The sequence below is a fragment of the Sorex fumeus genome, unplaced genomic scaffold, assembly GCF_029834395.1.
Source record: "Sorex fumeus unplaced genomic scaffold, SorFum_2.1 ptg000013l, whole genome shotgun sequence".
Classification (NCBI taxonomy): Eukaryota; Metazoa; Chordata; class Mammalia; order Eulipotyphla; family Soricidae; genus Sorex; species Sorex fumeus.
This window is the reverse complement of record NW_026606070.1, coordinates 18,353,621-18,366,801: the sequence shown is the minus strand read 5'-3', so window position 1 is coordinate 18,366,801 and position 13,181 is coordinate 18,353,621. Positions and strand designations below refer to the sequence as shown.

General features: G+C 34.3%; 1 protein-coding gene across 1 annotated transcript in view; it reads right to left on the bottom strand.

The window, feature by feature from the left end:
- Nucleotides 1-2,678: 2,678 nt before the first annotated feature.
- The window catches only part of LOC130020588 (transmembrane protease serine 11F-like), a 115,886-nt gene continuing 105,383 nt past the window's right edge, over nt 2,679-13,181 (bottom strand). The window contains exons 7-10 of the mRNA XM_056111180.1: nt 12,847-13,048; nt 9,614-9,873; nt 7,642-7,784; nt 2,679-2,837 (exon numbers count right to left, since the gene is read on the bottom strand). Of these exons, the coding sequence (XP_055967155.1) occupies nt 2,679-2,837; nt 7,642-7,784; nt 9,614-9,873; nt 12,847-13,048 (764 nt within the window). The remainder of the gene's footprint in view (nt 2,838-7,641; nt 7,785-9,613; nt 9,874-12,846; nt 13,049-13,181) is intronic.

The following is a 13,181-nucleotide window of genomic DNA, read 5'->3' as shown; positions in this document are numbered from 1 at the left end:
AACAAAAATGCCAACAGTGTAAAAAAAATGATTTTTACAATCTTAATGGAGTCACAGCATCATTTTTACTGATATTAATTTACAATAACATACTTTGTAATTTGGGGGCAGGTTTTAAACATCCTTGATTTTTTAACCTTTATTGTTCGTTGGGAAAGCCTCACATCAATGCCATGAGGTAGATAGTGTAATGTTCCATTTGGTAGATGGAAAGCATGAGGTAAAAGGTATTGTATAATTCCTACAATATCACTTAATATTTTAAGATTAGTCTAAAGATAGGAAAGATATTCACTTACAATAACCTTTACATTTATTGGATTTATCTCTCGTCTTTTTATTTCCCTCATTTGTAGTAAAATGTTATTCAATTGATCAATTATTTAAATAAGAATTTATAGCTTTCAAACATTTATGCAAAAGGTTAAGTCTTTGAAATATGGAGCTACAAAAAAAGCACAAATTCATTTTTACAGAACTAACATTGTAAAAAATTATTTTTGCTGTAGACAAAATTTGGTTTTTCTTTGCACCAAAGTTTACATTTAGCTTTTGTAGAAAAAAGGCGTATCAAGCACATCTCAAATTGCTAAATATTCTCCAAAAATTTTTGGAAATTTGCATATAGAAGAAAGCATAATAATTTAAATATTTGGTCTACTTTTTCTTAACATATTTAGTTATTGGTATTTATTAGCTCAGGTACTTGGAGACATTTTCTTTTAAGGAGAAAAGTACATGGATTACACTCTTTGTTTATTTAGATGTAGAATTTTACATTATTTATTGTACTTACGTATATTGCATCTAAACACACACATAGAAACTAATAAAACGTTCAGTCTCTAAGAGATTGAAAGGCTTGACGTTCTTCTAATAAATCAAAGCAACAAATCTGGCATATTCATATTTGAATACTAGCATTCTCATAAAGTGCTAGAAATGAATACAGCTATATCTCTGTAGTTACAAAGTTAGCTAAAAACAATAATGTTAACCTTTAAGTAACTGTATTGGGCAAAACATAATGCCCAAAAGGAGAGGTGGGGAGGTAGGGGTGAAGGAAAGAGAGAGAGAGAAAGAGAGAGAAAGAAGTGCCTGCCATAGAGGAAGATTGGGGGTGTAAGGGAAGAAACTGGGGACATTGGTGGTGGGAAATGTATAGGAGTGAAGGGATAGTTGTTGGAACATAGAAAACTGAAACCCAATTATGAACAACTTAGTAACTGTATCTCACAGTGATTTAATTAAAAATATAAAATAAATTAAAGATAAAAATGATCATGTATCCTATGACTGCTCATTTATAAGTAGTACAGTCTAAGAAATCAATTCTGTGATTTTAATTAAGCAAAAGTACATTACTTCATTGAGTATAAAAATTATAATAAGTAGTATTTGAGAGCTTGCCATCCACAAATACTGTTCTCAGGACTTTCTTTATATTTAGGTATTTAATCCTCATGACAGCCATATGAGGTAGGTACCACAGAAAAGATGAAAGAGATAGTGCTTGAGGATGTTAGAAAATCTGTGCAGGAACCACAACTCATGCACGGCAGAGTCAATATTCAAATTTGAGCAGCTTGTACTCTTTACGACTAGACTTTGGGAAGCATATAATAAAATCCAAAAATAATTCACTCACAATAAATTAAGCTAATATTAAAGGAACGCACTTAGGAATTCCTTTCTGTTGTAGCAAATGTGTACATAGTGCTTAGTATGTATAAGTCACTATCCTAAGTGCCTTACACAAGTCACTTATCCCTAAATGATATTGTAATAGACACCTGACAAACAACTTACAAAAGCACCAGTTACCATACACTGCTTTAGATATTTCTAAATAAATATATGGATAGTTAAATCTGCTTAAAAAATCTAAAGAGTGTTTGTCCCATTATTATTTATTTTAAACCAACCCTTTCAGCTAGTTTCCATCAGTTCTTTTTTATTACCCGTGTGCCCACTAAAGAAATGGAGTGAAGAGATATTCTTTCTCCATTATGGGATAACTTCAGTCAATCTATTGTATTGAGGTATCCTGTCAAAATGCTATGAAAGAATAAATTAGAAAACAACATGTATGCAAGAGCTATTATTTTTGTATAACAAAATTAACAGCAAATTATAATGTACTTAGACATCTTTTAAATAGAAATTTTTGTCATCAATGGTAGTTCATTATTATTATTATTTATGAGCCCATAAATAGAGTTTGCAAATTCCACTTCTCCATTAGAGCCACAATGTCCAATCTTTGATCCTAGAATATTGAAGTTTTGAAGCTCCAACGAAGACTTCTGACAAATATTTTTTTCTGGGAGAGTCACAGGTGTAGTGAGGTTTTGGACATCTTGAGAGTTTTATATACCCTCTGTAAAATGATGTTTCCTCTGGTTTCAATTGGCAAAAACTGTTAATATTCATCTTATGAACACATATCACAGAGTTTCCTTTGTGACTTAAGAGTCGGTGCTACAACCATCTGCTGTATTTTCAATTCTCAGGAATGGAGTTTGCTCTCATGAATGCAAAAGGCATTTCATGATAACACATAGGTCGGAGTCTGAAGGATTTCTTGACATCCAACATAGACAAACCACATGAGTAAATATAATGAGCAATATGCAGGTGTTTTAGATCTACATGATTTCACTGATGAATGCTTTGCACTAGATACCAGTCTTTGAAGCAATCCAAGTTCTGTATTGAGTTACTCTTGTGTAGACTCCAGGTTTTTTGGGAAGAGCACATGATTGTCCCCAGCTTACTATACCAACAAGGTACCAGATGTCATGATTGTCATAAACCAGAGGTCCACCAGAATCACCCTGGAAATAAATCCAAAGCATATTAAAAATTTGTTCACTCTAGGGCCAGAAAGATAGTACAGGGGCTGATGCCTCATAGGTTGCTGACCCCACTTCAATCCTGGTACCACACAGTACTCTGAGTAATGTGAGCACCCACCCCACATATTCAGGGTTGACCAGGTAAGTCCCTGTGACCACAGGGACCAAGCTGCACCACATCTTCAGGTCTTCACATTAGACCTCTCTCACAGATGGCTAAGAATGATTGAAACATCCTGAACTCTTGAGTGCTATTGTTGAAAATCCCCACAAATTGTTCACTGAAACTGAATTCAGAAAAGGCATTGCAATTACCTATTTTCTATAGGAAATGAGTTGAAATTTGAAATTGGTATATAAAGCATGGAATCAGATTAGAAGTAGACTAATGTTTCTATAAAATGAGTTAAAATTTTGTTCAAAATAACAGTGGTTGGGGGCTCATAAGCTCTTTGGTGCAGGGCATGTACAGTAACTTTGTACATCAATACCATAAAATTTAACACTATTTGACCAATACTACCTAAATTGTAATAAATTTTTTTAAATTAATAAAATTTTGTGCTAGGGGCTGGAGCAATAGCATAGGCGGTAAGGCGTTTGTCTTGTACATGGCCAAGCCAGGTTTGATTTCCAACATCCTATATGGTCCCCTGAGCACTGCCAGGGGTAATTCCTGAGTGCAGAGCCAGGAGTAATCCCTGTGCATCTCCAGGTGTGACCCCAAAAAGCCAATAAATAAATAAATAAATAAAATTTTGTGCTAAACTTTAAAGTGTATAGCACTCATTCATGTAAAACGATTACAACATTTTTGTAAAATGTATTTAAAGCATTTCTGCATGCTTCTACTTTGAATATAAAATATTAAATATAAAATTCATATTTAGTTGGAAAAATTAAATTTTTATTTTTTAATATTGAATATTGTTAGTTTTGAATATTGTTAGTGAATTGAATTGAATATTGTTAGTTTGAGTGTATTTTTTGCATTTGCTTTTGGTTTCTTTCACTTTTACTCACAAAAGTAATTCAAGCTTCCTTGTTGAATTTTTTCTCAAATTTTATTTCATTAAAGCATGATGAATTGCAAAGTTATTGTTCATTGAATTTTATCCAAGCTCCTAAAAGTCTGTTTTAACATAAAGACAAATAAATACACAAGTAGACAGAGAGAGTTTAAAAATGGAGTAATGAAATCATGATGGCTACGTTTCACTGTCACTTGAGGACAAGTAAAATGAGGGACAGTTACTGATAAAAAGCGTTATTGGCAGCATGCCAGCAAGTTGGAAGGTAAATTTATTCTCAAAGTAGTCATCTTGTATTTTCAGGTACAGAAATTTAAGGTAGATAAACAGAGAAATATATCAGGGAGACACATTTTTATGAACGGAAGAAATATATCAGGGAGATAAACAGAGAAATATATCAGGGAGACACATTTTTAGGAAGGGACGATCCTAGACTACTGGGTACCAGAATGAATAAAATCTCATGAGCTAATCTCTGGAGACACACTGCAAAACCACACAAAGGATTAGGTTTTTTGGAAAAAGATAAACCACAAACCAAGAGCAAAAATGATAAAGTGATTACTCTTATCTTTACATTTTGAGACAAGGATAATTGTAGTTATTGACCCTTGGTCTGATTTCAGTCTTAGTAGTTAAGTTCAGATTTCAGACCCTGCTTCTTTAATTATTATGTGACCTAGGGAAAAATAATTAACATTTGTGTACTTCCTTTTTTGTGGTTTGTTTTGTTTTGTTTTGTACCAAAGAAAAATGAGAAAGGTGGAAGAGGAATGATGACATTATCAGATGCAATATTTTGAATTTACAAAGTCTTTACAACATTCAAGTGGTGTTGTCAAGCAGAGATTGAAAATATACTTGAACATCAAGAAGGAATGAAACTAAAAGTATTAAGTAATGGAAGGGTATAAAGTACAGAATGAAAAATAAAAGCAGGCACAACATAGACAAGGAAATGGACTGGAGAGATATTACAGCAAGCTCTTGCCTCTCATGCACGTGACCCAAGTTTGATCCCCAGCAAGCCAGATGGTCCTCTGAGCACCACCAGGAGTTATTCCTGAGAGCAGAGCTTCAGATACAGGAGTAATCCCTGAGCACCACCAGGTATGACCTAAAGCCCTTTTTAAAAAAAGAAAGGAAAGAAACAATAGAGGTAGGGATAAAAATCACTAGAGGAGGTCCAGAGCAATAGTATAGCAGGCAAAGGGCTTGCTGTGCACACAGCCGACCCAGATTCCAATTCTGTCACCTCATGTAGTCCCATGTACCTACCAGGAGTGATCCCTGAGCAGAGCCAGAAGTAAACCCTGAGTACTGCCGGGTGCAGCTCCAATACAAAAAGCAAAAACAGCACAGCAACATGAAGAAAGAGAGAATATTAAATGCTAAGTTAAAGGGAATAAACTCTTAAAAATATTGTTAGAGATTATTAATGGGCCATTAAAAGCTGTAGGAAGAGCTATTTTCATGAAATGAGACAGAAACCATAATGAAATTAAGGAATTAATGTGTGTGTGTGTGTGTGTGTGTGTGTGTGTGTATGTGTGTGTGTTGAAGAGTGGAAGGAATAAAATTGAACAAATAGTATAGGCAGTTTTCCAAATGACCGATAAGAAGAAAAAAAATAAGAATCGGTTCTGGCTGAATATATATATGTGTTCAGAAAATGCTCATTTTTGTCCTTTTCCTACCTTTCCCTACTTCTTGGAAATATCATTTTTCTTATTAAGGTAAAGGTAAAGGTAAAGGCCCTCCCGTTGATCGTCGATTTGCTCGAGCGGGCCCAGTAATGTCTCCATTGGAGACTTTGTTACAGTGTTTGGCATATCGAATACTCTGGGTAGCTTGCCGGGCTCTCCGAGAGGGGTTTGGGCGCTTGCCTTTTCTTATTGAAGAAGAATATAAATACAAGAGAAATGTAAACCAAGAAAAGAGACCAAAGAAATAATTCTAATGTAAACTTCTCCAAAAAGCCAAAAACATAAAGAAAGAGAGTGTTAGGGATGAGTTTCTTGGTCTGTAGAGAGAATACACTGAGTTCAGAGGCTTGCATTTGCATGCACGTGACCCAGGTTCTGTTCCCAACACCACATATGGTTCCCTAAATCTCACAGGAGTAATCCCTGAGTGCTGAGCCCAGAGTAAGACCTGAGCACTGCTGAGTATAGCCAAAAATTAAAAATAAAATTGGGAATAATTTTGCTGCTGCCTAAAGTGGAGGTAGATGAAAATTGTATAGATTAAGCCAGGTCTGTATGTTTGATATTGGTATGACAAAGAAATTTTCCTTCTGTGACGTCAATTTTTCTTGGAAAATTAGGAAACAAAATAATCAATTGAGAATAAAAAAGTAGTAGAGAGAAAAAAATAGAAATTCAAGGAAAGTGGAAAATTTTAGGAACATTTAAAGATGAGTAGATTTGTAAACAAACATTAGGAATTTCTGTTTTGTTATCTGGAAATTATTATAGACCCAATGATCTATTTATTTCCCAGAAGTAGGTGACTCCCCAAAAGTAAGCAGAGTGGGTTCAGAGAGGAGTTTGGGTAGTTTCAATAGTTGAATTCTTGTAGGTTTGTAACTTTGTCAGGAAGAAATACTGAAAGACCCAAGTGAAGTCTATCTTTTGAACAGAGGATTAAAAAAATAGATATTTCCATCTAAATTGGACAAGTGGAAGACAGAAAAGGAGAGGATTAATGGATGCAAGAGAGTGGAAAAGAAAACGATATATACAGCTGTATCAAATATTTAATATAGTCAAAAATATTTGTGCTGGGAACTATTTTAGGTATGGTAATATCTGAGTAAATAAAATACAGACCCATAACTATACATTGATGTGCTGTGTATTCCAACTTAATGGAAGAGACAGACAATAAGGTGAACCAAATATACTGTATGTTGTAAGCTGATAAAAGCTAAAACAGAAGAAAAGATATTAGGGTATCTATGCATGTGTACGTTAAGGTTTGGTTGGTCGAGGTAAACAAAAGGGTATGGCAAAGGGAGTTGAAGTAGTTAAAAAGCAAGCAGGAATGATATTGGAACAATGGAATAAAAAGATTTGAGAATTGGTATTTTTTAAGACAGAATAGTTTTTGGTGACAAGACTCAAGACTCAAGACACGACTCAAGGAGTAGGTAGTTGAGTGGGAAGAGAGACCCCTGGGAGCTGGGAGGTCTAATATTCAAGAATGCAGCATTTAAATGGGTTAGCTTAACAATGCAGCACATAGGGTAGAAAGAAAATCTGTTTTAGGTTTCAGTCATCAAAAGAAAAAAAAAAAGAGGAACAAAGGTGAGACTCAAATACTGGTCAATGAAAACACGGTGCACGGGAGTTAATGATAGAGTTGAATAAAGTGTTCTCTAAAGAAAAGATGTTTCCCAGAATAAGATTTTGCTTCAAATTTTAAGAAAAGAGCAATAGAGTGTAAAATAAGTTTTGTATACCAGAAACAGAAAATAAAATTTCTTAATTTTTAAAGAGGACTAACTACAGTAGTGCTCTATATTATATTTTAAAAAGAAATTTTTAATAAAATAAAGTAACATATGAAAAGCTCTAAGTGCTTGGTTTGTTTGGAAATTATATTAAACAAATAATTTTTGTTATTATGATTATCAAATAAAAATGAGACCCTGGTGGATAGATACCAACCCCTAGAATAAAGAAAATATCTTTATATATAGCAAATAGAAACTTTCTTTAAAGTTTTGATCCTTATTTTGAACTTACCTTACATGCATCAACTTTTCCTTCCATGAACCCAGCACATAACATTCCTGAAGTTATCAGGCCATCGTACACATCCTTCCTGTTACACACTTCAGTGCTTATGGTTTCAACTCTGGCTTGCCGAAGTTTATTTTGTGTTGGTCCTATTACAAAAACAAACAAACACACAAACCAAAAATGGCTTATTTTAACAGAGTTGAACCTAAGATGTGAGAGACATATATGTTTCTAAGAATAAAAACACAAGTATTTTACTGACATTAAGGTAAAGGTAAAGGTAAAGGCCCTCCCGTTGTTCATTGATTTGCTCGAGCGGGCCCAGTAACGTCTCCATTGGAGATTTTGTTGTTACTGTGTTTGGCATATCGAATACATCACGGGTGGCTTGCCAGGCTCTGCCGTGTGGGCGAGATACTCTCAGTAGCTTGCCGGGCTCTCCGAGAGGGGCGAAGGAATCGAACTCGGGTCGGCCATGTTGGCTGCGTGCAAGGCAAACGCCCTACCACTGTGCTATCGCTCCAGCCACTAGTTTTGATTAATTTTACATTATGAATCATAAATTTCTACTTTTAAGGACCCATACATAAGTGTCCTGATATTATATCATATTTGTGACTCTTTGGGTTATGGGATCCAATAGCTATATCATATATTATATGTATATATGGGGGCTGGAGCGATAGCACAGCAGTAGGGCATTTGTTATTTCAATTTATATCTGTTATTATTCTACATGTCAATGTGGCTAAATACATAAACATTTTTATGAAGAGAGCTCATCATACAGATTTTATCCAAATTATACATAGTTTTCCATATAGAAAACAACTTAGAAGGGTCTTTGAAAGATGGAAGCCAATGTGCAAATAAGCCAGTAATCTTATTCCAGCACAGAGCATGGCTCGAAGTTAGGAGAAGACTCTACACAACTGAGAATTGAAAGACAAATAACTTAAAACTAAAGATAAAACATGTCAGTAAATAGCTCTGAGAAAAAATTAAAGGAAGTGAACACAAAAGAGTCTTATAACAATGTCTAGTTGGAGATTCATAGGCATTTTTAATTTTTTACATACAATAGAGTTCTGAAAAAAATATGAAAATATGCATTGACACTCATCTACTACTTTCTTCGGCAAGTCTTTGATAAAATCTTAAATATTTATATTCAACTTTAAAACATTTAAAGTTATTCTTTCTTTAGAGTGCAATGAATCAGCTATGAGAAATCTAAAATCCTAGTCTTCAAATCTCAGAGCTGATACTTTTTAAACCTGAGATGTAGAATAGACATAAAGAAATGAAGTCTATTATATGTTAAATACTGTATTATATGCTAACCAAAATGAAAGCTCTAAAAGTATTTACAAAACACTTTCATGTCAATGATTATAGTAAATCATTAAAGTAAGGAATAATTCACACAGAAATAAAAATAAGCTATTATTAAAATTGTGGTTGCAAAGAATATGGTCTGGGAAACACACAATTGCAAATTATGTACAACTTCATGGTTTCATTGTGTGTGTGTGTTTTTAATTTTTAATTTTAGACACAATGGCTTACAAATTGTAGTAGCAAAATTTTATAGATGACTGTTCTTAGCACCACATTCTCTACTTCCTTATACCATTGTCCAAAGGAGGTCCCTCACCCACTTCTCTAGCCCAGTGATAAGCTTAAAACTGGTCAGTCACCTGCCACAAAAATGAAATCAGATCCCATTGTGTTTCATTCCATTTTCAATAGCACCTAAAATAGCATATTTTCTTCTATATTACCTTTCCCTTTTCTCATTACTAACTCAATCAATAAGGATCTGATTTATTTTACAATTTAAACCATTGTCCTCTTTTCTTGTAAATACCATATTTATTTGGTATTATTTTTTATAAACAATAAGGAATTTCCTAAGGGAGTTGTTATAGCTCAAGACAAACTTGCATTAAGTAAGTAAGATTGAACCACCCACCATCATCTACTATGGACCCAAATCCTGTGACAAATACACTTGTCTTGGGTGGCAGTTTTATAGATGAATCTGGTAGACAAACTCTCTGGACAACATTGGAAAACTCAACTCTAGCAGTCATCTGTGCCAAAGCAATGTCATGTTCATTTGTTTCTTTACGGTAATTTTCATGAACGATAATTTTCCCCAGACTTCGTTGCACTGTAGGTGGTGTTATAGTTGTACCAAAAGTAACAATCCATTGATGAGGGTCTTTATTTCTGCAAGAAAAATAATAATTTTTTATTATTTTATTTTTTATCAATGAACAACAGGAGGACAGTGCTACAGATTTAGAAAATATGTGGGCTATATTAAATTTTCATGCTTTACTTTGAAGAATAATAATAGGTTATCTTTTGTCACTGTCACTGTCCTCCTGTTATTCATCGATTTTCTCGAGCGAGCCCAGTAATATCTCCATTGTGACACTTGTTACTGTGTTTGGCATATCAGATACATCACGGGAAGCTTGCCATGTGGGCGAGATACTCTCAGTAGCTTGCCGGGCTCTCCGAGAGGGGCAGAAGAATCGAACCCGGGTCAGCAATGTTGGCTGTGTGCAAGGCAAACACCCTACCAGCTGTGCTATTGCCCCAGCCCTTTTGTAATAGAAAAAATAAATTAAGCTTTAATTTTATTTTTGTTAGAAACTCATCAGTGTCTCTTTCTTTTATAGTTTCGTAATTGTAAACATGCTTTAAGCCATCTTCTCTCTCTGCCAGACAGTAGATTCATTCTTACTTCATGAATGACTTGTTGGTTCTCATTTACTAATTCTATGATGATCTTTGAAACAGTGAAATTTGTCTGCTTCATAACATATGTATATGTATGCTTATGTATGTGTGTATATATATGTATGTGCATATATATATTGTGTTTATGTGTTTATAGTCTGTGTGTGTGTATATATATACATATATATATACATATGTATATATATATACACACACACATATATATACTGTTTTGTCTTTTTTTTTCTTTTTGGGTCACACCCAGCAATGCACAGGAGTTACTCCTGACTCTGCACTCAGGAATGACTTCTAGTGGTGCTCAGGGTACCATATGGGATGCTGGGATTTGAACCTGGGATGACTGCATGCAAGGCAAATGCCTTACCCACTGTGCTATTGCTTTAGTCCCTAAATATATTATTTTTCACACTAAATATTCCTTGCTCTCATCAAGGCCAAGCACAGGCTAACCCAGTCCAAACTTGTGTCACTGTTAGTACTCTCATTTCCCTTTGATCTGGCCTTGTCATTTCCTTTTGCTATTTCGAGGTGTTCTCTTCACTCATGTGCTTTGCTGCCTCAATATGTTATATCACAAGCAAAATCTATTTATTTAATCATATCTTTACCCACCTGTTTTTCCCCCAATTCTAGTTTTCTTTCATAAATTTATCTCCATTACGAATGGCTAGAATTATGTAGAAAGTTCAGTTTCCCTGTGAAAAGGGAAATTACATAGAAGGAAGTAGAACAAAATTCTTAAAGGGGATTTCCTCATTTGTGTATTACTATTATGTTAGTGAATCACAAATGTTTAAGTATAGTGAGAAAACCTGAAAGATCAGCTACTTTCAAAGAACTCTGCACTCCCCCAGGGATGAGCTGGCAGAATCTAGGGTGGAGTAGAAACTGGAAAATGCAATGCGGAAGTAGTCTCCCTCCTTTGTATTATTTATGTGGATTTTTAAAGGGAGATTTTTTTGTCAAAGCAAAACCGAAGCAATAATCTGAAAACTATAAATTAGGAAGATACGGTTTCGGTTCCTAAGGAACTCCTAAATCAAGTGAGCAGGCAAAATAGAAATGCCCTTTTTCCTAATGCACTGTCAATCAGAAAGGTGATCTTCTATAATAGACCCATTGGTCTATTTTATCAGAATGCTTTGTGGGTAAAGATACTAAGATTCCAGAAGTTAAATAGCCTATACAAATTAGAGCATATCCATCTGGTTACTGTCTCAGAGAGAAGCAACCTGGGCCTCCCAATTTTCAATATATAACTTTTTCTTCACTCTGTTTTACAAAGACTTCAGTTGTTCTTCACGAACATAAAGATACTGAATTTGTTTTAAACATGATTTTAAAAAAATATTATTTTTAAAGAAAAAAATGTTTACACATTCTTGAAATTATTTGGATAATAAGATATTATCTGCTGAGCACCCTGCTTTTTCTTCACAAGATTATATTAAATTGAGTGAATTTGTAAGGTTTCATCACTCTCCGAATTGAACTCCTTGTTTGTAGGATCATCAGTTTTTCCATCTTTCTTGGATTATTTACCATTGGCATAAAATGTTAAAATATTTTGTATTATTTTTAAAAAGCTTTCCTTTGAGTTCACAACCAATGTCAACTGTCAAATTTATCTGCTAAAAAAAAAAGAAGTATTTGACTTTTGTTCTTGCATATATGGAAGAATTTAAACATGCTGCATATATAACAGTTTTTGATTAAAATTAATTAATTTGATTTTAAATTATTAAAGTAGAAAATACTGTAAAATATTAAATAGTGTTAAATAGTATTTAATGTTTACTATTATATTTACTATTTTATTAAATATTTACTATAATATAATATTTACACTTATTTACTAATATAAAATAGTAAATAAATAGTATAAAGTAGTATATTATTTTATTATTGTTTTGAATTTTGGTTCTGGGATCACACCTGGTATTTTCAGGGGTTACTCTTGACTCTGCACTCAGGAATTATTCCTAGCAGTGCTTGGGTAAACATATGGGATGTTGGGGACTGAACTCAGGTTGGCCTCAAGCAAGGCAAATGCCATACCTGCTATACTTGGCCTCAAGCAAGGCAAATGTGCTACCTGCTGTATTTTCTGGCACCTAAGTTAGTAAAATTATTTTAATCAACCATAGAAAATAAAGTAGAAAATGGTCTAGTGGAAGATATAAAATTTCTATCATGAGAATATATGGGAAAAACCATTAGAGTGATTTTTAACTAGACATTGAACAGAGAGAAGAGAGAGGGGAAGAAAAAGATGAGGGGTAAAGCAAGGAAAAAGCAGTCAAGTGGTTGGACAGATCCCTTCTAATAGAACAGAGGATACACTGGTAAGACTAAACTCTTCTTAGTTTGCACTGAATCAAAGACAATCAATGGCCTAAACAAGAAGATTTATACTAGACCTGGTAACCTTACTTGCGGAAACAGTGAGCTGCTGTGATCAGCCAAGTGTTACTGATGAGAGTGGCTCCACACTGATGCCCTGCCCCAATGAGCTGAAGGCTGGCTTGCCATGGCCACTCTCCTTCCACGGCTGTCTGCCTTCCATTGACAATCCTTTCAGTAGAAGATGATGCTGGTAATGGCATATTTGAAGTTGTCATTCTTATTCCACAACCTATGACAAAAAAAAATATCTATTTGCTTTTATGAAAGTGAAGTGGGGCAACCCAGTGATTGGGTGCTGATGCTTCAGAGTAATGATTGTGCCTGGAACTTTTGAACTATTCTTCAGCAGTCAGTCCCTAAGG